This window comes from Ptychodera flava, chromosome 20, assembly GCF_041260155.1.
Source record: "Ptychodera flava strain L36383 chromosome 20, AS_Pfla_20210202, whole genome shotgun sequence".
Lineage (NCBI taxonomy): Eukaryota > Metazoa > Hemichordata > Enteropneusta > Ptychoderidae > Ptychodera > Ptychodera flava.
Window position 1 is genome coordinate 17,629,720 of NC_091947.1, and position 25,770 is coordinate 17,655,489.

At 40.9% G+C, this 25,770-nt stretch overlaps 3 protein-coding genes across 5 annotated transcripts; 2 read left to right on the forward strand and 1 right to left on the reverse strand.

The window, feature by feature from the left end:
* Positions 1-2,177: 2,177 nt before the first annotated feature.
* LOC139120188 (histone-lysine N-methyltransferase PRDM9-like) lies at positions 2,178-6,074 on the reverse strand. Of its 2 annotated transcripts, none has more exons than XM_070684348.1 (3): positions 5,887-6,074; positions 5,245-5,381; positions 2,178-3,569 (listed from the first exon to the last, which is right to left on the reverse strand). In XM_070684348.1, the coding sequence occupies exons 2-3, from the start codon at positions 5,349-5,351 to the stop codon at positions 2,369-2,371; spliced, it is 1,308 nt and encodes a 435-aa protein (XP_070540449.1). In that variant the 5' UTR covers positions 5,352-5,381; positions 5,887-6,074; the 3' UTR covers positions 2,178-2,368. The 2 variants fall into 2 exon arrangements, with proteins under 2 accessions (XP_070540449.1, XP_070540448.1); XM_070684347.1 differs by having other exon boundaries at positions 5,891-6,073.
* A 9,059-nt stretch (positions 6,075-15,133) lies between these two features.
* On the forward strand, positions 15,134-18,674 carry LOC139120190 (alpha-tocopherol transfer protein-like). 2 transcript variants are annotated; one of them, XM_070684353.1, is made up of 5 exons: positions 15,134-15,191; positions 15,884-16,266; positions 16,717-16,913; positions 17,372-17,482; positions 17,954-18,360. In XM_070684353.1, the coding sequence occupies exons 2-5, from the start codon at positions 15,897-15,899 to the stop codon at positions 18,209-18,211; spliced, it is 936 nt and encodes a 311-aa protein (XP_070540454.1). In that variant the 5' UTR covers positions 15,134-15,191; positions 15,884-15,896; the 3' UTR covers positions 18,212-18,360. The 2 variants fall into 2 exon arrangements, with proteins under 2 accessions (XP_070540454.1, XP_070540453.1); XM_070684352.1 differs by lacking the exon at positions 15,134-15,191 and adding an exon at positions 15,420-15,572 and having other exon boundaries at positions 17,954-18,674.
* Positions 18,675-20,527: 1,853 nt separating this feature from the next.
* On the forward strand, positions 20,528-25,451 carry LOC139120191 (alpha-tocopherol transfer protein-like). The gene is made up of 4 exons (XM_070684354.1): positions 20,528-21,318; positions 22,497-22,693; positions 23,547-23,657; positions 24,231-25,451. Exons 1-4 carry the CDS (start codon positions 20,949-20,951, stop codon positions 24,486-24,488), a joined length of 936 nt encoding a protein of 311 aa, XP_070540455.1. The 5' UTR covers positions 20,528-20,948; the 3' UTR covers positions 24,489-25,451.
* The last annotated feature ends 319 nt before the right edge of the window (positions 25,452-25,770 follow it).

Consider the following 25,770-nt stretch of genomic DNA (forward strand, 5'->3'; position numbering starts at 1 on the left):
ATCGCTGGGAAAACATGGCCTGTTTATACGAAAAAGGAGAGACACAAAGAAACTACTATGAATGATTTTATTTTTTTTAAATTCACCGACCGATTCACCGAAAGGGCTTGAAATCGCATCTCTTTGAGAGAGCTTTGAGAGAGCTTTTTGATTTTTGTGTTCTTGTTCAGCGCCTTAGAACATTACCTCGTAATGGAGTACCGCGGTGTATCGTGTGGCCACGAATGAATACAATGGCCAAAGACTATTAGCATATAAATATCGTAGTAAACTGAAAGCAAATTGAAGCAATATACTCTGGCATTCTGTTGTGTAGATTGTAGAGTGACCACTATATGGCACAGAAAGTAACTGTTGCCGAGAAAAGCCAAGCAACTGTTGCCAGTCTAACGCATGGCGTGCGTTTACCTACAAGCCCAGGTAAGGGTCGGCCTTCTGGTAAAATGACTGTAATACTGTCTCCTTGTCATGGATTAGTTGAATTTAAGTTATGGTAAATAGGAAATGATGCATTAATTGATGTAAACTTCAATGTGACCAAAGAGGATAAAAGTGAAAGTACATTTAGGACACAATCCTTATTGTCGCACGGTCCTCTATGGTGTCACAATGTTTCACACAATATAATACGGATATGCCAAATATTCTTAGTGTAGGGTAGTTAAACATAATAACCCGATTCCTCTAGTGTGTTTGTCAGCTCTTGAACGGATGGATGTGATAAGATGTCCATGGACATCATATCATGGAATGAGGGGGGGGGGGGGTAGTGCCACTCCAGCACACTGAAAGAGTCGCTCGAGGGCGCTCTCTACGCTCCACATTTCTCTGGCGTTTTGATGTCTTAACATCTTCCATATGCTCAAAATGTTACATCAGAATTTGATTTAAATATACACTTTTGCCCCCCTCCCCATCCGGTACACTTGAACCCAACTGGCTATGTAGTACATCCTCCCCTAGTCCTGCGTTTGATGTTCTGTGTACAACGCCGGAACACACAGCATCGTACATAGGGCTAATGCTCCCCCAGCTCGGGACTCCCCACAACAGAGACAACCAAGTTAGACACAGGATAACGAACGGCAGCAATTCTATCCCAAGTCGCAACGCAAATAAAGGACTGACCACATTATATCGAGCGGCAACCTGTAAAACTATCATCACCAAAGTGGCAGCGACCACAGGCGATTCGTTTGTCGCTTCGCGAAGCCCTTACCATGGCCTTTTTGTGGAGGGACCGTACGATACAGTAAGTATATTAACATGGAAGAAGCTTGTTGTATCATAGGGAGCTTCGCGAAGTGACGTTTGAAGCGCCTGTGGCAGCAAACGTCAAAAAATCATGATTCAAAATCATTGAGGTAGGAAGTGGCCTGGACTTGGTTCAGTCGGTCAATCTTAAAATATAAAATCATTTGCAACAGTTTCTCCCGTGCTCTCCTATTTCATACAAACCTACCGGTACATGTAATTTGGAATTTGGTAGCCCAGGTCAGGTATTCCTAGCGATCGAACGCCTTACCTTTGAGTCTGCGCAGTAGTGAGTTAGTTTCGGTGATTTCGGGTGAAACTCCCCTGTAAAGCGTACAACCCACTCACACGTTTCATATGGAAACAGAATAAAATTATCGCGTTCACCCAATTTAAACAGTCACAAATCACAGACTTGAACCAAGTCTAGAAGTTGCCAAACATTTGGATAACACAGATAATACACCATTATTTCCTACAGGGTTATGTACAGACAAATCAATACGGTCTGAGGGCGCGGCGCTTTTACGTGACAATGCGCCATCTTGCGGTAGTAACTTTTTGAGACTTTTGTTTTTCCTTGATTTCAGAGGTACCGTACCATAACTACTATAACGCCTGAAAACTCGGACGTAAGGATACAATAACCTGCCGTTTCTCAAGTCATAAAATACGCCGAGTGGCTTTCCATTAAAAGTTTGCCGTTAATCAGTCGATATTTAAATTAAGACAAAATTTCAGAACTCTCATACTTTAGAGCTTAGACTTTTGCGCAATTCATTGTTTTTCCGAATTTGACTTTTGAGCATGTGTAAAAACCAGCAAAGAAACACAGCCACGCATACTGAAACACCATTCATCCATCTCGCTCCATAGGCTAAGAACGACAAATTACTACCTTCTAAACTATAATTTCACTTTAATAACTCTCCACAAAGTACGAAAAAAATAGATTCAGTGAAAGGCGATAGAGAACACTTGTTTATAAAACACACGCAGTGGATAGCAGGTGCGTATGACACAATCAATATTTTGCAAGGATATGTTATATTATAAACAAAATTTAAAAAAAAAAATGTTCAGAGCTTATTTACAGAGTCTCTCGAGCCGTAATTTAATCTGTGCGAACTTCGGTCTGGTGAATTCTTTCGTGTCTCTTCAGGTTACCAGACTGCGAGAAGACTTTCTTACAGCCTGGAAACTCACATATGTACGGTTTCTCTCCTGTGTGAACACGAACGTGCTTGCGTAGCGTTGAGGGGTCGCTGAAACTCAGGTGGCAGTGGGCGCACTGGTAAGGCCTCTCGCCGGTGTGGATGCGAAGATGTGTCTTCAGTGATGAGTTCTGAGTGAAACCCTTGCCGCACGTGTTGCAGTGAAACTGCTTGTCATCCTGGTGGGTCCTGGCGTGGGCTACGAGGTTGCCTTTCTGGGCGAATCCACGGTCGCAGACGTTGCACACGAACGGCTTCTCTCCGGTGTGTGTTCTGAGATGGTTTGTCAAAGTGCTGACACGAGTGAAGCGACTATGGCAATGGATACATTCGTACTCGGAGGACTTTGTCTCTTCTCTATCTGCTTCGAACTTGAGTCTTTTGGCAGGTTGAATCTTGGATTTCTTCTCGGCATGTCGCTTCCTCTTGGCTTTACTGGGCGGCGAGGTGCTGGCAGAGCTGAACGCACCAGTAGCCGGGTCAACCTTGGACACAACTGAGTCTGTTGACGATTCGCCAAATGCCACGTCTTCACAGCTATAACCATCGTTACTGTTGTTGGCCTCGGTAACGGACGAATCAGAGGTGAAAGAGAGTTCATTAACACCGCTGATACCTGAGAGCGTGGGCGAAAGGCCAGACTTGGTTGATTCTGTCGTCCGTGGCAACAACTGTTCGAGTAAAGCGATGATTTCTTGGCTGGAAGTCTTGGACGAAGGCGTATACATATGCGTAAAAGCTGGTGGAGTGACGTCGGGCATGGCTACCTGCTGAACAGCTGTGTTTACGAAGGGTGTCTTGGCGAACCGAGTATCTGGCGCCGTGGAGTCTGGCATGATGACAAAGTTGAAGTTCAAGGTGTAGGTGGCCTCAGCAGAACTGTGTCCATCGGTGTGGTCTTCGTCCATCCCGCCAGCAGATGTTTGGTAGTTAAGACGAAGTGGTGTGAAATGGTTTTCTTCACCTTGATGTTTGAAACAAGCGTCTGCGTCGGACACGGGTGACGCTGAGTGACTTTGAAGGCTCGAACACGGCGAGTCTGCACTATTGTGTAACGCTAGAAGTGCCGAAGCGACGAGCTCACGTTCTTCTTCCGCAGCTCTGAAAGAGAAAGACAGGGTCCAAAGTCAAAATCGTATTTGATGCTAAACGTCCAACGGACATGAAAAATCATAATAAAAGAAACCAAACAAAATCCAGATTTCTGTGCAATACTGATCGTGAAAAAAATCGGACTTGAATATTCCACGAGTCTGAATGTGATACCTATTAAAGAGGCAATTCACAATATCTTAGTTTTGAGTAACTTGTCACGCTCGTTGACACTTCACTAACAACAAGCGTAAGATTCATTCTCCTAGTCAGCATACACGCTTGGAGTATCCAGTGGATAGTGACGTCATGGAGGTAGCTCCTACCATGGATGTAAAAAATCTATTTTTAACATCCATGCTCCTACTACCTCCATGAAAACGTAAATAGACGGAGGTTTTATCGGTTTACGCACATCTCCTGCTCTAATGAAAATGCATGCAACAGCTGTGCGGAAACGGTTTCCAGCCGAGTTGAGAAGACTCTGCTACCTCCAATACAACTACCCGAACCACATATTTTACTAAAATTTCACCAACATCTTCTGACTTAAAGCAATAACTATATGGACTGGCCCACCAGTCGCCTTGGGACTTTGTCAAGTATCGTGCCACGGAGCTACCACACCGACTGTACTCTTCTCGGTGTAAGCGGTAGTTACTGGCTGGGCAAAGACATTCGGGTCAACTCCACAATCGACGTGAGATCAGCAAAATTACAATATGCTTCAATTTCGCGATCACTTCGCCATCAATCCGACAGCCTGCTGCCAATTTACGCAGTTTTAAAATTTATATGTCCACGGACTTTGGCAAAGTCATAGATGTACCCTCCATGGGACAAGTCTAATAACTGTACAAAACCTCGAAAAATTTGTTAACAAAATGTTTGACTGTTTGGCTAGACGGATTAAAATCGCATACCAACACCTTACTATAAGTTGGCGGCGATAACGAGATTATAGTTTGAACGTGGGAAAGGTAATTGCATTTTTCTCTAAAACACTTGAAAAAGGTTCTCGGTCGTTGTTTACTGAGATAAACAAGGTGAAATTTAACAGAAGCGTGTGTTCAAAATGAAAAAAAGAAACTCTTCATTACATAGAATAGATGTATTGTTTTGCGAAAATTCGTTTTAGAGTATTTGTGAACTGTGATACTACAGAAATCGATCTCTCAGTGATTTGGAAACGAAACCACACATTCATCCCCGAACCGAACGCCATACGTTGAGTGCACAGTGGAGGTTGAAAATATGATTTAGTGTCCATGGGTTTACTAACATTAAAAGCCATCGAAATAGGCGGATTGGATTTCTCAATTGAAGATGTTAAAATTGACCACTTGCTCATTTGTCCTAATGATGTAATAACGATAAACATCCTTGGCATCCTCATTGTTTAGTGAATTCCGGAACAAAGACAGACAGAGAGACCGAATTGGTCACATGTCCGTGGTGATGTGTGGAGAGAAATTGTTCGCGTCGCAGATTAAAATCAAGGTCTGTTATGTTGTGAGTTTGTGAGTTCAACAGGGCTGACTTTCCTTTCCAGACTGCAAAAGTCAACGAACACGTAGGGATTACACAACCGTTTACGGGGGATGTCAAATACAGTATACTCAGTACTTGTGGTATGTGTTTTTGGGGGGTCTATAGTGTAACAACAACAACGGAGGGTTCTTACCTTTCCATACGAGTGGCGAACTCTTGCCTCTGCTCGCCGGGTTTCTCTGGACTTGGTGAAGCGGACGAACACCAGGTATCGATAGCATCGTGCAATACAGTGAACATCTTGTCAGAGCGATGATACACAAACAGAAACTGAGGACGGAAAAGACAACAAACATAAGATAGGCTATATTTAGACATGACAGAATACATTACACAGATTTTTAACCATCGTTTTGTTGTCAAATCTCAAAATACCACGAAATGAACCATAAGCGTGGCCCCCTTGGCGTTTGACAAACTAGAAAGTTTCCGAAAAGAAATTTCTGCTATGGATTTCTCAATACATTGACAAACGAAGCCAATGGGTATGAAGTAAGGCATATTTACGTCTTGAAAACGGATGGAGCGGACAGACCAAATACCGGTTCCGGGAAACCATACAAGGGAAGCCGAAAAGAATTCGTTGTGAACGCAAGTGGAAAGCTGTCTTGGACACAGTCAACTCTCGAATAGTTCATGCATTGTCATCTTTTCTTTCGCTGGGAGGATTGAGTGAAAAAAAGATGGGTGTATATTGGGAGCAGTGTTCGGAAGACGGTCTCCGCATTGGACAACCGTGAAGTCATATATAGTGACTTAAAGTTGTAGAGACCACTTACCTCTTCAAAGGAAACTCTTGACTCGCTCTTGGTGAAATAACACGAAAGTTGTCGGAGTGTGCTCTTGCGATGTTGACACTCGGCTCGCACCAGAAGTGACTGTGTTCCTTTACGGGTGTTTGACGGTGTTTATAAGCAGTTGCTGAGTCGCGTGCCCGCTACCTAATCGGCTTCACTGTCAATAGCTTGGACAAACAGTGTACCAAAGGCCTATCGTCGGAAGCCCTCAATTGAAGCCCTATGTCAAGTTCCCGCCCTAGCTGCCATTGGTTTGTTTTTAATGAAGTGTGAAGGAGTTAATCAAACCAATACGATAACAACAGGCTTTGCGGTGAATAACTCGTTCTCGGCCCGGCTCTGCTGGAAAAGGAAGTCGCTGGCGACAATGCTAATTATGCATATTTTACGATGTTTGATAACAGACCGCCATGGATGGGATCAGTCGTAATCGTAAAAAAGTGACGAAAATTAGGTATTGACTTAGGATCACCCAGATGCTGCGCTGTATGCACGGAAGCATCAATGATGCATAACAACACAGCTTCAGGAAAAGACGAATTGTGGTCAAGTTTTTGTGGCGATGTGACCCGATAAAATCAGAGAAAAATTCCAACAGTTTTACATGACCAGTGCAGTCAAGTTTCGCTTTCCTGTTAGCATCACTTCAGTACAGTATGCATTGTTTGTGCAATGTTTCTTACAGGGGAAAACTATACTAGGATGTCAGTAAGTTACGGATGGGAATTAATTGCCGCCGAAATATTCATTATTATCTTGGCGGGTGACACTTGACAGAATTACCTGTCATCAAACGTCACGATGTACACTTTAAAGTGACATGACTCTATGTATGACTCGTGTCTTCACATGTGTCGAGGTGGTACGAGACAGCTACAGCAAAACCAGCCAACCATAACTACCTTTTAATATAACAACAGTTTCCCTGTGGATCAACAGAAATATGATTCTTGTTTCTCTTCTATCATGAATATAAAAATATTTTACGTCCATGCTTCCTCATGGGAAATGTCGCTGATTTTTTTTTGTGACATTTTGTCATGAGTGTTAATTGCCACTGCTTTTTACTTTTTATTCAATCTTTTTCACTCCTTTGTGTTTTCGCCTAAGCGAAGATGTTTTACATCCTAAACATAATGTATTTTCAATATTCTGAAATATACAAGCCTGTGCGCTCTTTGCATCTAAAAGGTGTGTTGTGGAGTGACCGTGGTACCGACAAAGGCGACTTTGGTGAAAATGCGACGTAGCGCCGACAAACGAATTTTTCTCTCCTGAGCTGATGATGACGTGATAACGCTAATCAGTTTGCACTTTTAGCAGTTGTCTATAAGTTGTGCACAGTTAACAGATTCTAGCATCTACCTCCCTGAGCGAACTTGGCTCCATTTGCAAATGTTTATGCCATTTCAGGTGAGAAATACGTAAAAGGGTTTTCACTGTGAATGTTACAAATTGCACTTCACAGCCATTTGCATTTTTTTCAAAAAGAGGGAAGTTGCATTCGCAGCTTTCTCTGTTGTAGGCTCGACGTTGCATGGGAACCATGATAGCGCATCGCGTCTTGATTGGATCAGTCACAAACGAATGCACCATAGTGGTACAATAGTGTCCAAAGATGGCGTGCCACAAGTTGCCGTGCTTCCCTGGGACAACGCATGTACGTTCTGCACCATGGGGCTACCTCACGTTCTGCAACCATGGGCCGCCTCCATGCTTTAGATTTTTGTTCTTTAAAAGAAGAGGACAATCTTCATCTCCTTTGTAATAAAGTATATGTCGATAAAGAAAGTATGTACATGTATTAGCCTACAAACACATCGCGTTGTGGGCATGTTGCACCACGTTGTTTGTGACAAATTATTTTTAGTCCGGACCCGGCTTTGGAAATAAAATTCATCCAGGCTGTGTTGGCGAGTTGAGAGAGGCAATTTCGACTTGTTTGGGACGGAGACAACAAGGAGCTTATTCGAGAGAGAACAAAATTAAAGAAAAACACACCAGACAGCCTTTGTCATGCTGGAATACCTTGTATTGTATTCCAGTCGTGAAGACAGGGGCTGTTATTGTTTTGAATTTAAAGTCTCAATACTTATGTATGAACCCTTTTGCGAAACTGGGAGTTCAAATTGACAGGATAGGTCACAGCACGGAGATGCTCGTGTCCGGAGTACAATTCACTAAAAATATCGTTGAATCGTAGGCCATGTTTTGTTAACCCAAGTTATTCTCGTGACAACGTAATCCCGTATAACTTGGTCTTTTCCAAGGTCCGTAAACAGTCTCTCCGTAGGTGGAGACACTGTAGTCCGTCGTATAACATCATCTTCGGCATGGCTTATCACGGTCCGTTTGACAGAGGTCATACATGTATTCACATACATACCTAGTTGCTCGATACTGATATATACTCGATGCCGACTTTCTGTTTATTGAGTTGTAATGAACATATCTTTTGATGCTGCAATAATCGTAGTTTGCCAATCGTCACAATGCTCGTTCTCGGTATACACCGACGTACAGAACAGTGAGCACACTGCGATATACCTCTCATCTATATGGACCCTGCACAGATCGCAATGATATACCTACAACTGCAATACCGTTAGGCTGTGCACGACTTTTAACTCTGGAAGTTTTGTTCCGTATAGTGGTGCAGTTCAATTAGTTGTGCCAAAATTTACCTGAGCTCCGGAAATAAAATCTGCAGAAATTATTCGTTTCCCGCTACAATCGCAGATTCTCTTGTTTTGTTTTGACTCTAGAGTATTATCGTTTACCTTTCCCACGCTAATCCCACCTCCCCGAATTACAATTTAATTATCGCCGCCAACTTTAGTTAGGTGTTGGTATGCGATTTTAAGCCGTCTAGCCAAACATGTCATCCGCCTGATTGTCGCCCTCACTCACCGGTGTTGGTTATTGGAAAAACTGCGCGGTTCCAGGGACAGGAAATACTACAGCACGAGAGGGCAGTTCTACGCTAAAAAAAAGCCCCGCGTGTGTATGTCGCACGTGTGAAATTTCTTTTCAACTGTTTGTTGGTGACGTATTTGTCCACAGACAGGTAAAAAAAATCGGTTTAGTGGCTTGAGCAAAGATTGCACTCCTACAAAAGTTATATGCCTTGACAGTTTCATTCAAAATTTCTTGACAAACTCAACCCGTGGAGGTTTTTTTTAAAGACAGATTTCATGTTCGTCCCCAATGCAACACTACGACACTGTCCTGCATGGAGGGGCTGATGCCTCGGTGTTCAAATCACGGTCACTCCATAAAAAATAGCATTTGTGGCGTGGTTCGTGAATCACCACTAATTGTCTGTGGCCGAAGTATTCACGGACCGCACTTTTTTTTTGGATTTGATGTCACTTAGATATATGCCATTAGACCAGAGGAAAAATTACTTCTCCTCAGATTCTGATCAGATATACTTTCCTCGATCGCGTACTCGATCTACGCGATCGATAGATTGAGCAAACAATCGATCGATCAAGCAGACTACCCATCCCATGGGCGCCTATGTTCTCAATGGAAAGTAGCCGCTCTACATGGTTTCTCTTGATTTCGTGGTAATAAACCTACTTTTAGGATATAGTTACAGTTAATGGTTGACTTTTACCTTTGTCACGATATTCGTCATCGACACACACCGACGCGATAAACGGTAAAGTGAGGACAGTGAGATTTACACTTGTCCCTTCTACTTCCATGGATAGCCTTCGCACGCGCAGATCGCGTTGATACATAGACAACTACAATACGATACCGCTGTGCGCTACATAGTATAAACTTAGGTCCAGTTCATAGTCGTACAATTCAAGGGTTTGTGACAAATTAATTTGTCATAGCCCTGTTCACAGTCGCTCGAGAGCTATTAAGCTCTGGGACTATTCGCCCCATAGACGAGTGTATATAAGCGGGTTGTTTCTCGCTTATATACACTCGTCTATGGGGCGAATAGTCCCAGAGCTTAATAGCTCTCGAGCGACTGTGCCCTGTTGAACAAAAATGCCTGCAAAAATCGTTTCCGTTACAATATCGTCAAAATCTTGGTCCCTCCACGGTCCTTCCAAGCGGGGGCAGACAGTCCATGTAGCCGATAATGACATGCTAATTAGATGCATGTGTACGGAGTTACCAGTTGGCCTTGCGGAGTTACCCCTATTTCGTGGTCGCTACATGACTATCTACCCACGCGGGTACCGTGTTAGATTCTATGTAGTATCGTTTACCTTTCCACGTTATTCCACCTCCCTGATTACAATCCAATTAACGCAGCCATCTTAGGGACTGGTCAGGTTCTAGCCGGCGGGGGGGCGGTGGATTCAGGGGGGGTCACCCTGTTTTTGACTTTGGTGATAGGGGGTCACCATGTTTTTGAAATGCCCAATAGGGGGGGTCAGTGTGTTTTTGAATTTTGACACAGGCTCATCATTGCCTAAAATGCTAGTGTCAGCCACAAAATTCATCATTCAGTTGTATTTTTCGGCGCGCCCTTCGGGCGTGTAACTTTAATAATCAGTCATATATTTCAGCACGCCCAACTTTAACATATCAAGCATACATACATCAGAGATATCTGTATGTTCAATATTTTTCAGCGTGCTCTTCAAGCTCATTACTTTATAATCATACATCTTTCAGCATGCCCTTCAGGTGCATGACTTTAATATACAAGGCATATATATCAGAGATATCAGGATGTTTCATATTTTTTGGCGCGCCCTTCGGGCGCCATACTTTCAGAGATATCTTGATGTTTGCTAAGTGAAAGTGTACCATTATGAAATCTGCATTTCATATGAAAAGGATGACAAATTCCTGATACTTTTCTGTTCTCTCTGTGAGAATTCAGTATGAGAGAGAAAGCAACATGCACAAATATTTCACAATATATATTTGATACAGTGACTTATTTTAGAGATAGAAAAATGACAAGATATCTTTCCTTCTCATTGATGCAATTATTTTCTTTGTTTCATAGGTTTTCTGTAGAAAGATGCTTTTTTTATGAACAAAATAACAGTTAAAAAAGGCAGTTTTTGTCATTATTAGCTGTGCTTTTATGGTTTCAATGTTACACAAGAAAAGGTCCTCTCAGACACTGTACACATCAGATTTGGCTAAAAAAGCTCTCTATGGCTCCTCAGTAGATTTAATTGGATGGTTGGCAAGTCTTAACACCCATCAAAGTTTTTGATTCACTGCTTTTTCCTCTTTGATATTAATGATTGACATCCATTTCTGTACAACAGTTCAGGACATCTGGTTAAGCAGAGAAAGTGTGAAATACATTCACAGCTCATTCAAAATACAGCTCATTCAAAATGTACTGTATTTAAACTTTAAGATTGACACTTTGAAATTCCTATCTTACAACTGACATGTCAACAATTTCACTAAAACATAGAATGACTATTTAAAATATAAATATATGTAAAATGTAAAATATAATATATATATATATATATATATATATATATATATATATATATATATATATATATATATATATATATATATATATATATATATATATATATATAAAATTTATGTCCATCTTTGTTTTACCTTTGTCGCGCCCGGGGGGGTCACCCTGTTTTAGAAATTTGGAATAGGGGGGTCACCCTGTTTTCAAAATTTGGAATAGGGGGGGTCAGCCACTTTTTGACGTCGGCAAAAATAATCCACCGGCCCCCCCCCCCAGGCCGAAGAAACTGACCAGTCCCTTAGTAAGGTGTTGGTATGCTAAGCGTCTGGCCAAACCGTTAAACCTGTCATCCGCCTGATTGTCGCCCTCATTCAGTGGTGTTGGTCCTTGGAAAACTGCCCAGTTCAAGCACGATCCCTCCACAAAGATACATATGCCTGGAAAGTTTCAGTCAAAATTTGTAATTTAAGGTCAGAAAAACTGCCCAAAACCTATTCTGTGTAAGCGGACCAACAATATAGAAATATAGAAATAAAGGCCATAAAGCATAGACGTTTATTTATGGACAAGAGACAAGGAAGAGTGGAAAGGCAAAAATCAACAGGCGAGATTTGCCGAGCCGTTATTATAAATAAACGTTAATGATCAGCGCGGAGTCTGTTATTTCTATTATATTATCAACAAACCCAAGAAAACCGTGAAAATTTACGAAAATTTCCCACGCGAAAGACAACGGGACCCCAGAACTTGTTAGTGAGTAGTGCGCAGGCTGTAAAATTATGTTTATCCGGAGATTTTTTTGAAAAAAAGTGTCTAAACTTGGCCCATAAGTCCTCCATTTTATTTTGTGATTGATAATGATCTTTGTACAAATTACAATTTACGTTTTAGCTGTAAAGTTACGATGTTTACGATATTATTCATATCCACGGGCATGTAAACAAACCATTGCTGTGTTTTTTGTGGGCAGTCACGTGGTTCAGCTCGGCCAATTAAAATGCGACGGACAGGGCATATAATGTCCCAGTAGTTCAGGGACTATTTATGTTTTAATCATCAAACAATTAGATTCTGTTCACAAACAAACTCCTTTGAATGTTTATGGTTCTTTGTTAGTTTGTTTTGTTTTACTTGTTCTCGGAGTAGGGTGGTTTGGTAAATACTAAGGGAACGAGCACAATTAACGGTAGGGGGGCTGGAAGAGAAACTATGTGGTGCATATATTTTTTACAGCCCCCCCCCCTTAATACCAGCAAAAAATTTAGTCACCGGTAACAAAATTTTTGTGCCCCCCTTCCCAAAAAAGAAAGATTACATAGGTACAAAGTTGTACACATATATGTATAATCCTTATAACTTTTAATATATGCTTTAGTGAAAACAACATTCTTGCATTCTTGAAATAAATAATAAACAAATAAATATATAGATAATAAAAAAAACAAAATAACATATGTTCAAGCTTTACTACTTGTAACACCTACAGCTACTTTTCAGTATTGTGTTGTGCTATTTTAATCTCAAAGAATGATGAAATTACCAAATACTTTATAAACAATCTACAAGTTCATTCAGTGCTGTTATAGTTGTTATAGTTGAAGCATTAATTTAGACATGAATTATTTTTATTGATGACAGTGTTCACTGCACGTGCACATCTCCAAGTATGTCTAACAAGCTCAAGTCAATTTTCAATAACAATATTGCTCATTTTACACATAACAACTGCATTGTGAGGTTTAAGACTTGGTATTTCATCATGCTACAAGAAGTTTAACAAGGAACTCCAGCTTCAACAAGGAACAAAAATGCTGAAAAATATTCTCTGTCTGTCATGGTGTAAAAAATGTTGGCCCACCCCTTACCTTCCCTGGAATTTTCATGGCCCACCCCAAGAACACTCATTTTTTTTCGTGCCCCCCACCCCATTTTCTCTTCCGCCCCCTGCCGTTAATTGTTCTCGGTCCCTAAATTATTTTTTTTATGCATGAGTAGCTCAACAAAACCCATTGGACACTGGACAAGTATTGTGTTTTGAAGGTGTATCTTGCTCGGCATCTTCAAACCACAGACAGTGGAGCGGCTTCCGCTCCGCTCTACTGTCTGTGCTCAAACGACCGATCCTGCAGTCTGACGTAATTGTCCGTCTAACATCGAAAAAAAGATGCACAGTGACGAAGACAACGTGTAAAGGACAGCGTTGTATCGTGTGGACACGCATGGATAGACTTGCCAAAAGTCTGTGCGTACCTAAATACCACAACCAAGTACTACATGTAGTAAACTGAAAGCAAACTGGATCTTCTCTGGCCTTCTGGTAAAATGACGGTGATGCTGTCTCCTTTTCGTGGATTAGTTGAATCGAAGTTTTCATTTCGCCAGTTATAAAAGGAAATTACGAAATTTATTGATATAAATTTAGTGTGACCAAAGAGGTCCTTTACACCTCCACGGTTTGACCAACGATCTTCGTCCAGTTTTGAATGGGTTCACAACCTACAAGACGATATTTCGATAGTCCGGGAGTCCAAAATATTGCCTTCCAGACGGTCCTGGAAAAGTTTCTCCTAAAATAGCATAACACGTAGAAGTTTTAAAAAAATCAATCAGTTTCGAGTAAATTATGAATGAAATCGTCTTTTCAACATATTGGGACCGATTTTTTTCGATGCACTACATAGGTGCCTGTGTGTGTTTCATGTATCAAACATCAAAATTAAAATGGAAAATTTTCTTTTGAATTGTCATACGCTTTAGCCTGACAGTCATCGATGAACTACCATTGATGTTGTTACACTTGATTACACACACACACACACACTCTCTCTCTTCTCTCCCCCCCCTCTCTCTCTCTCTCTCTCTCTTCTCTCTCTCTCTCTCTCTCTCTCTCTCTCTCTCTCTCTCTCTCTCTCTCTCTCTCTCTCTCTCTCTGATAGTTTTAGATTTAATGCAACGGCCCTGTTTATTCATAATCTAAAAGAGTCTTTTTAGGGTCTGTGGTTTATTTAATACCCCATTATATATGGAAAGACATTCAAATTCTGTATTAATATCCCTAATTCTTTAATTGGTTTACCTTAATCCATGTTCTCAACGGGGTGAGCTAATACTGAGAGATATTTTGGTTCATTCGCTGTCGATAGCATCATCATAGCAAGAGACTTGTTTGAAAAGCTGTACTAATACCACGTACTTACATAAATTAGATTACCAAGTATATAGACTGATTTTATCTGTCTCACGATATCTTGTCAACACAATATTGTTGTGACGGCGGATATGTAATCTGAGACTGAAAGTAAATATAGAACAGCCGGAGCGGAAAATGAACAAAGGGGAATTACATGTATATATGATTACGATAATTTCTAGACTTGCCCAAATCTGTGGGCATATAAACATCAAAACAGTGAACTGAAAGCAGCAATACACTCCGACAGGGTATTGCGTAGATCGTGGGGGTGAACGCGATGGCCCACAGTAACAGCTGCCAAGAAAAGCCAAGCGACTGGGGCAAACAGGCGTGCGGAGTGCCGGGAGTGTTCAGTGTAGAGCATGGAGGTACCAAAATATGGTGTAGACTTCTGCGCCAACTGTGTAAACCACTTTGGCAACTCCTAGCACCTGTGCTGGAGACAGTCTAAATGATTTCCACTGCATCATTTTGAAATATGTAAATTATGTAAATTGATGATAAGTCGAGCATTTACATGTAAAACCTTCGCCTGCTTTGCCAACGTCGTGAGCAACGACTGGACCATAACCTGCGCCCTGGCGGCGCACTTCATAAGCGATGGCTGGCGATGAGGGCGCGAGTTCTAGGCGATGCTGCTGACGAGATCGTTGCCAGTAAGTTTTTGTTACAATTATTATACGCGGGGACACCCTTCGCCCGGGACCCTTCGCCAGTAGTGGCAGGCGAGACCAAAAGGACAATCATAGACAGACAAACAGACAGACAGACAAAAAAGGCGTGTAACTTTAAAAGGTCATCCTGTCCCTCTTTATTTTGTGACAGTTTAACCGCCTGACCCAAATGTTACATACACGGAGCGACAATTGTTTAATATTTCATTTATTAGGGTTACAGGTCACGATTCGACCTGGCGAGATTTCTCTTCGCACAAACAAAATCTAACAGGTCCGCGTACTACAACAGCCGAATTTTAGAAGCAGTTTCGTGAAGAGCTCGAGATTTGCAATACCCGTTCACAAAGTTTTTGCTAGTCGGTAAGTCGTGTGCAAAGGAGACACTGTATAATTAATTGTCTCTAAGAGAGAATGAGAACTGGAAAATGTAGTAAACTCTGAAGTGAGACTGGGATATGTTGTACATAACTTTATCAATTGAACAGATTGATTAGAAAATGATTCTGTTATTTCGAATCATTTATTGTCCTGTCTCGGATTAGGTGTTTAATTTATAGTGTTTGTAAGTTGGCATGTCAAGGCGTTTAGTTTTTCGATGGACTGTTGTAGTGTCGAAGGGCAGACGACAGAGTTTTGACTGTGTTAATGTTTACCATACACCTGATTTGCAGGAGCACATTCAATATGGCGGATCCCTCAGCCTACGTCTGCAAACTCAGCCCCGAGCTTCAACACAAGGCTAAAATCGAACTCAATGAGACGCCAGAAACACGAACCGAAGGTCTGACGAAAATGTACGAGATGTTACGAGCTCGTCCGGACATCACCTGCCCAACCGACGTCCTCTTTATTCTAGGGTTTCTCCGTGCTCGGAAGTTTGAAGTCGACAGGGCGTTCAAGCTACTGGAAAATTGGTGTAAAGCAAGGTCGGAACTGACGGAGGTTTTCACCGACTACTATCCATCCAGCGTTAAGGAACTGTTGGAGTGCGGGGTCGTTACTATGTTGCCGACGAGAGACCAGGAAGGGAGGAAAGTTGGAATCATGAGACCGAGTAAGTTTGAGGATTCCCCGTTACAACTGCGAAAGTGCGAATTTGAAATACTCAAATCACGGTCCCTTGAGGGACTGTACTCTAGGGTATAAAAAGTTCAATTGCAATAATTGTTTTTGTTGCTGCTGCTGCTGTTTTCGTTGTTTTTGTTGTTGTTGTTGTTGTTGTTGTCTTTGTCGCTGCTGTTGTTGCTGCCTTTGCTGATGCTTACAAAAGAAAAATCGCAGTATACAAGGATTTGTAACTTAACCTTTTCAGTGAAATGACCATGGCAGCCGGAGCTTTTCGATGTCACTCCATTGATGGAGCTCATATGATACTTCTATATTCTGGAGTTTATAATCAACATAGCTGACACTCAGCGTTAGTCAAGGATAATATGGTTAATCCATGGTATTCAATTTTTCATCTATAAAAAAAAAAACGATATTTACCTACTCTCGTCGACAGAAAAATGGGACGTGAAGAAGTTTGGCGTTTGGGATGTGATGAAAATAGGTATGATGAGTTACGACATGATATTACGGGACGAGGAAACCCAAATCAACGGCGTTGTAGACTTGATGGACCTGGAAGGTTTCACTATGAGCCATCTGAGTCAGTTCGGTCCACGTATGGCCATGAAAGCAGCTCCAATCATGAACCAGGTAACAGGAGCTATATGTATGTGACAACTAATCTGGAGCAAAAATATCATACATACATACGTACGTATACATACGTACATACATACATACATACATACATACATACATACATACATACATACATACATACATACATACATACATACTGAATATATACATGCATGCATGCACGCACGCAGGCACGCACGCACGCACACACACACACACACACACACACATGCATACATACATACATACAATACACTCATACAGAAAATACAATAATTTATCCATCCTGTATTTGTAAAAATTGGCGATCCGTGTTTTATAAGTACGTGTTGTACATCTTAAATTATGTCCTTTTTATGATAAACCTAATGAATAATCCTATTCAAAATGCAACATACACCTTGCAGAGTGTGCAGCATATTGATGAGTTGATCTACAATTGCCTCTGTAATTTGATGTCTATTTCGCAGGACACACTCCCGATCAGAATGAAAAGTATGAACGCACTGAATGAATCCGGTTTCTTTGACGCACTCTTCGCCATCATAAAACCATTCTTAAAAGAAAAAATAAAGAAGAGGGTAAGTAGAAAACGAGTTTTGAATTGACAATGGGAGTGAATGTCACCTATAATAAGAGAATGGAATCAAACAAGCCATGTCCACTCGTAATGGTACAAGTTTTGCATGTCACTCACTTGCAGAGAGAGATAAAGTTTTATTTTCGTAGGGCTGCAATGATTAGCCATAACAATGCTGAAATATCTATACATTAATATGTATTGGGAACGTTCAATTTCAAAAATTGTCTTCGAATTACATGATAACGTAAAGGATGTCCCGGACAAGAAAAACATCATACTTTGCAAACATGAACAGACGTTTCTCAATCTGTCTACTTTTTCGAAGTTGCAGTTCCATTCAGAACTCTAAACACTCTCTTCTCCATCTCACCACACACCACACACACACACACACACACTCTCTCTCTCTCTCTCTCTCTCTCTCTCTCTCTCTCTCTCTCTCTCTCTCTCTCTCTCTCTCCCCAAACAGATGCATGTGCATGGAGAAGATCTGACCACACTGCACGAAGAAATATCGTCGTCTGCCCTGCCCGTAGAATATGGCGGATCAGCAGGTTCAATTGAGGACAGCAGTAAGAAGTGGGCGGACTACATACTGTCCAAGGAAAATGAATTCCTTGCCATGAAAGATTACGGTGTTAAGAGGTCAGATCTTGGAAGCAAGACGGTGGATGACGCCGCAACGATGGAGGGCCTAACCGGAAAATACAAAAAACTGGATGTATGAGGTGAACGGGACGGTGTTCTGCTCAAAGTTCCCAACGGATCAAAGTTTGATGGCGGTATAAAAACTAAACCGTGATATCACGGTTCACGTCACGTTGATTTTCAAATTGGCAGACAGACAGTTTCTTAGAAGATGCATTCATTACGGTTACGCACATTTCTCGCGAAAATTCTGCAATCTAACAATAATGAATTTAATCTTTACGAACACGTTTGTGCGCAAACTGTTCTTTTCTTTCGGAACACGACTTGCACAAAACTACGCATGCGTATCATATTTCGGATGATCACCATTTATGCAGAGCGGACAATGAAATGAATCACGCTATGTACAGGTGTTGTCAGTCGATAATATACAAAGCTTTCTGTCGTTACAGTCATGTCTTTGCACTACAGCGTTGATCTGTGTCTTGGTACTGTTGATATTGTTGTATATTGTTGCAATAAATATTATCAAATGTCAACTCTGAAAATTCAGGGGCATCGTCACATTTCATTAGTTCATGTCAACCAGAAAAAAAAAAACTTTTAATGATCTCACGCGTGACCCATCCTCACATCCCTTCAAGTTGCAAATCATTGGTATACGTGATAAGTTATGCGCCAAGGTGCAATCATTCAGCAATATCAATGTTTTTTGATAGAGCAATCTGCAATGTATGCCAAGTGACAATAGACCAAGGTCTTTTTCTCAAGTCATATTGTATATTTAGTCATTTGCATGTAAAATTCAAATCTAAGCGAATGTCGCAAACAGTAACATAGTGGAGCTCCACCCAACATTAAGGGATGGGCCATTAGATTTTGGGAGGGGTGGTCAAAAACAGAAAAAAAATCAACAAAAAGTTAGGGGAAAAATCTTCAGACTAGTTTTCGAAATAAAAGTATAACATCAGAAAGCAAAACGTATAAATTTGACAGTTTAAAAATATAGCGCATCACGTCTCACTTGGAAAAAAAATCAAAAATTTACAATTGTAAAAAAATATTCACAATCTGATCGTGACCGCCCCCACCTCCCAAGATCTTATGGTTCATCCCTAAAGGACCAGCTGCGGCATCTTTTGGTGATTTTCCAGTGGTTTAAAGTCCCTAAAACATGTTGTGATGCACAGCATTCAGCTTGTCAACTCTGCCTGTACATGTGTACTCTGTATTGTTATTGTTAAACTAGGAATTCTGGTGCGGACTAGAATTCAAATGCAACACCAATATCGCTTCGTACATATAGGCCTTTATAGACGCTGGGTTGACAGACTAACTAGTTGGTATTTAGACATACTTTGGGGAACAGAACAACACCTTACCATTGACATACATCACAAAATTAGTGAAAAAAAACATCAACAGTTACAGCTACGGGTCCTTTGAAGACTTGTGGAAACTGATGCTCTCAGAATTGCTTGTCCTCATTGCTCACGAAAAACGCAACAACAAATAACGCTTGACATATTACAAGAGCATCAATCATGAGGCTAGGGTATCACTTCAAAGAAATTTAGTAAAATTTTATTATAAAATTGTACCACAAATGGAAGAGTGTTACACGTAAGTATCTGGTATGCCTACCCACATATCTATGAGAAGCCCCTATTTGTGTCACGGATCCGACGGCGATGATAGCGAAACAAAGTTTTTGACCACGTACAACCTTGGCACTTTTTATTGCAAATATTCTTGGGGCGAGGACTTTTATTACGTACATATGCGGGTGATCCTAGACTTTAAAACCACCAGGGTGTCCGCATCCGACTGAATTATCAAGTATTATAAACTGTATACCAGTGCTATATCATCGAACTAATAATTGTCTTTTGCTCGTTTGCTAACGATTTTTCTGGCAAACTGCTAGTCCATACTCTTTGCATTTAGAGTTTGCACAGTGTGGTAGGCATGACTGGTAGCAGTGATCCCGGATCACAGGCTCGAAAAAATGGCGCGCTTGTCGGCTTAACACGGTAGAAGCGGTAGTTGACATAACCCTCTCCGGGGCTTAAACAATGGCTCTCCCCTACTTCTTGCGCCCCCTTAAAATAGTAGAATGGTGAGCACTTACTGAATTTGGTCGCACTCAGGCTGTACACTGACAACATAAGATATACAACTTTGTGGCTTTTATCCAGTTTCCTTTATCTCTTGATAATATTGCAAATTTTGTTCCTAAATGCCACCTCGTACCATATGTGCCATCAGTGTAAAACAACTTTGCGTGCGAACAAGGCATTAACAACAATTGAATGATTGCCTATGTTGCCGCCCTCTGTGGTCAGTTAACATTTTTCGCGATTTGAATAACTCTGTATCGAGTGTACAAAGTATTCGTCTTCGGAAATAATTATATGTAACAGCATAAGTGACCCTCCGACAAATTACATCAAAAATATTTAATTTTTTGGTCTTCTTACGGTGAAGCAAAAATATAATCAGCACAGCGTTAGGCCTGCAGTCTAATTGCCGGCTAATGAATTAATGAAGTTTTAGGCTGCAAAGAAAAACAGATAGCTAAAATCCTATATATATTCTTCCAGAATTCCGATTTGAAATGTCGTGTGTTGGAAGTGGGAAGGAAGTTCATCGACCTGTTCACCGGGTTGAACGCGTGGACAGGTGAAAAAAACTTGTGAACTCTGTCAATAATTGGACCCACCTGTTGAACTTTAGCGTACCAAGTTGTCAACATGATAAGCTAAGCCAGGTGAGTTTTCATGTCTCTTCGACCTTTCGTGTAATCCATACACATGGCTGATCAGTTCGTTTATGAGTGTAAGCTGAGCCCTGATCTGCAGGAGAAGGCAAAAAGGGAGCTCAACGAGACTCCGGAAACGCGGGAAGAATGCCTGAAGAAATTGTACGAGACCGTGCGTGCTCGCCCGGAGCTGGTGTGCCCGACTGACCCTATCTTCCTTCTGGGATTTCTCAGAGCTCGGAAATTTGATCTGGACAGGGCGATTAAGTTGCTGGAAAATTGGTGTAGAGTGCGAACTTCGATAAGCGAGCTGTACGATGACTATGGACCGGCGGGTATCAAGGATCTTCTCGCCGCTGGTCTGTTCACTAGTTTACCGTCGCGGGACCAGGACGGACGGAAGGTCATAATATTGCGGTTAGGTGGGTAATTTGGCTTCTTGTGAAAAATACAATTAAGGTATTATCCTCGGTCTGTTAGCAAAAATGTGAACATCGAATGAGTCAATGCCCTTCATACCGTTTGGGCGATTTTCCGGCCACAGAATGACGCTGGCTTGCGAGGAAGCTACTGTATGAGTTGTAGAGCAAGGACTTCAGTGCAGTGGTCCTGCAACACTGAAAATTTGCGACGATGTATGTATGTGCGCTATCTCGAATAGAAACACGGGCAAATAAAATGGACTCTTTTCTCAGGTTGTGCTGACAATATGGCTGTGCAGGGATCAAGATCACGTGTACGGCAATTGTGTTCACCAGCACTGGGTCGTTTTCTGTTTGACATTTCACAAAGGTTCAAATCACACGAACGTTGACAAGTTCATTAAATTTTCTTGATGTCACTAGTTCTCCTCTGCGACGGAGATGACCCAAAAACGGACTTGGATCTGCATAATGACAAACAGCGATATTACATCCGAAGATTGTGGCTCAATTATTAACCAGTGACCTTGCCTTTGAAATGAATGTTAATCTTACATTCTCATGCATAGTGTATACATTGTCGGCTAAATGGGCAACAACAACCTAGACAAGAGTATGCACGTTCAAAATGTTTGTGTTTTTATACAGGAACTAGGCCTAAATCGAAATCGAAATCAAATGCACAAAAAAAAACGTTTATCTATTTTTGCGAGCGGACTCCCACACGACCCCACATCCTGATATTGCGGATGGCATGCAAAATTCAAAATAGAACATTTTGCTGCGAGAGAAATACAATATTTGCTTTGAAAATAAGAGACGTTATCAATAATTCAGAAAATAAGGTTAGCATTTTCATGGAGTCTGACCACGGAGTCATGCACAATTGGCATACGAACAGAATGTAAAGATATAAGGCACGTACGAGTCCTGATAAAATTTGCTAATTGACACTTCAAGACATAGTTAGTTATTAACTGAAAGATAAGGTTCATTTTGAGGTTTATTATGACAATTTTATCCAATCGAATGTTTTCTAGTGATGACGATTTTTATCCAATCGGATACTTTCTAGTTTCATGGCAATAGCGAACGATCGATGACATATACTGGCCGAAAAAATATTACTTATTTTTTCTCCCTCATTTATCTCTTCCAATTACTTTTTTCTCCGTTAGGTAAATGGGACGTGAAAAAATTTAGCATCTACGACACATTTAAGCCCGGTTTACTGGCAAACGACCTCATGCTACGAGACGAGGAAACTCAAATCAACGGTATAACCGCCATCATGGACTTAGGGGGTATGACAATGCAGCACGTGACACAATTTGGCCCACGTGTCGCCATGAAAGTGTCACCTCTTGTTAACGATGTAAGTTTCAAAATATTTAATTTCAGTTTGCATTTTTTGAAAATGGTCAAAGTGATCTGTGACAGGTATAAATTCAATCGAAACCGTAAATACTGATATAGCCAGTAAAAACCAGTATTCAAAAATGTCACATTTCTTTTAGCAAAATTCATGGTTAACTTAAAGTTGCACTTTCCCTCAATAAATGGAGCGCCCCAGCACTTTCAACAGTTTTGTCTATAATTTCTCGTAACCATATCTTTGCAACATTTCCAAGGTGAGACAAGTATCTTGGGTCTTTACATGCTTTACTGTGATTCATTTATAGACTAACACCACTACAGTACACAGACACATATTTGCCTTGATCTAACATCTTTAAAGGGCAAGTAGCGATAACTTGATGTTTTTTTCATTATTTTTGTTTTATCTGTGAATCACAAGTTCTTGTTCTACTCCAAAAAAGCATGTTGAAACACCAACTATTTAGCCTGTAAACGCAGCGTCTATACAAATGCTCTGTAAACTTTTGAATTCTGCTCGGGACCAGAATTCACTTGCAAACAATAAGTGTATTCAAAACATACGCGTACAGGTTGCTGAATACTGTACCCTGTATTCTAGCACATTTCAGGGAGTAGAAAAAAGAAAATGTAGTCGACATTTAAAACAAAAGTGGTGAAAAAGTAATAAAAACTTACAGCTACTGGCTCTTTAAGACATGGAAAAACTTTTTAAAACGTCACCTCTTACAAAGACCAAACCAGTCACAGCATGGCTCAAAACGCTGAAATATTTTCATGAAACTGTAAACACATACAGCAAGAGATGGAGACTTAGACGTGCTCAATAGGAACGATTCATCTTTTGACAGGACTGTGCACCGTTTCGAATGAAAAGTTTCAACATTGTGAACGAGTCTGGCTTCTTTGCTACCATGTATGCAATCGGCAAGCCTTTCATGAAGGAGAAGATGAAGCAGAGGGTGGGTACAATCTCAGTGATTCGTGTGACGACATGAATCCATATCAAATTTATGTCGGTGTGGTGCGTCCAATGTTATGTCAGGTTGATCGTAGTCTGCTCTTCTGCTACAGCATGCACAAGAAGATGAAAATTACCAATTGAAAATGTATTCAGATGACGACATATAACTTCTTATATTCACTTGCATATTTGGAATTGGCATTTTTTTTGAGCGGTGGTAGATCATATTGATTGTAGTGTATAACCACAAAGGACGATCGTAGCGTCGCATGGAACGCCACTTGGAGAAAATGAAGCATATATTCATCCCGGTACTGGTTTGAAAACGGAGGGAATAATGGTTGTGTTTATGACATAAACATTACCGTAGACCCTACCATGTTGTGCACCGCAAGTAAAATATCGCAACTTCGGAAAATAAGTATCAGAGACGGAAATGTGGAGGGGCATGTCACTTTCCACTTCGTCAAATCCTAGTCCCACCCTGTCTAGAAGGGGCTGTGGTCAGATTATATGACACGGATAAAAAAAAAAGAGGGTGATCATAGACAGTACTTTATTTTCCCTGCAGATGCACGTGCACGGCGAAGACCTGACGAATCTTCACAAACAAATCACTTCTTCCATTTTACCGCCCGAATACGGAGGAAGTGGGCCCTCAATCGACGACACATCCAAAGAGTGGGTCGATTACGTCATGAGCAAAGAAAAGGAGCTGCTGGCGATGAAGGAGTACGGACTGAAAGAATCGAAGCTCGGACAGAAAGAAGTAGACGATGCCGCTACGATGGAAGGAACTGTGGGAACCTTTAAGAAACTTGATATCTGATCGAGAACTATAGGAAAAACTTAAAAAAGAGATTTTGCTCAGTTATTTAGCAGCAAAAATAGGTCTGAATTTCAAGGCATCCCGGACGCTTTGCTTCACAAGACTTCAACCTGTAAATTCTCTGCTTTTTTGATTCACTTCTCTCTCCTGTCCATCCACAGAGAATTAATCATCCATCAATGTAAATCGTTTTAAGTCTCTAAAATGGTTTCTTTGGATTTCCGCTGACTCCACCGGTGTTTTGTGAGTGTTTTTTTTTTCATGAGAAAATGATGCTTTCCGATTTATTCTTTTACCTTTCGAGTGCCGAGGTCTATTAACAGCAAAGCGGCAAGCTTACATTTGAGAAATCACTAGAGACAGGAGTGTACGACTTGTGCTATTCAGTGCAAATCAATTTGAAAATATGGCTGAAAACCTTGGATGAACGGGAATCCCACAATTTGATCTTTGTCCATTCGACACTGAACATATTTCAGTTTTACCCGATGAAACTGATCGTTGCGTTGTGTGAAACGTGAACCTAAAAAAGTTAATTATTCATAGATTAAAATGCATTGGTGGAGCCGTCAATGTTCTTGTAGTAAAACCAGTGCATACCCATTCCAATGATACTAGTCTTAGTGAAACTCACATTGCAATGGGTAAAATTACGCAATTTTCTTGTTTTTAAAGTTTACATTGCACGATATCGGTAGATTCTGAAAAAGACTTCCTATCATTACAATGCAATTGTCATTAAAATATTAACATCGTCTTCATCAAGAGCATTCAATTAATATACTATTCATTATTTCACTCTAGCTGGCATTCGACCGTTGAAGTCGAGCTTGTTCGTTTCAATGAGCGAAGCTTTACCATGCGAATAATTCGCTCCGTCGACACATTTTACGTTCGTTGATTATCGAATGAAGTGAGAATAAATGGCGCACAGCTAACAAAAATGATTATGAGTTCAAAATATTTTTCGGCTAGGTGTGCTTTTGTGTTGATACACAATGCGTTTGTTTTCACTGATACTGGTGATAGGGAAGATCTCTGCAATTTGTGATGTCTGGCTTTTGTTTTCTGAAACAAATACCTCCCCTGTCTTTATATTCTTCAAAGTATTAGGCTTGTCAGCCCGGCTGAATTCCAGACTAGGTCCCCGTCAAAATGTAGTTGTCAACAGTAACATTGGCCATAAAGCTATGTTGGCAAGTTGGATACTGGGTATTTCAACATGATTTGGGAGTGGAACAAAGAAGCTGTTTTACAAGACTGACCAAAAAGAGTAGAAACA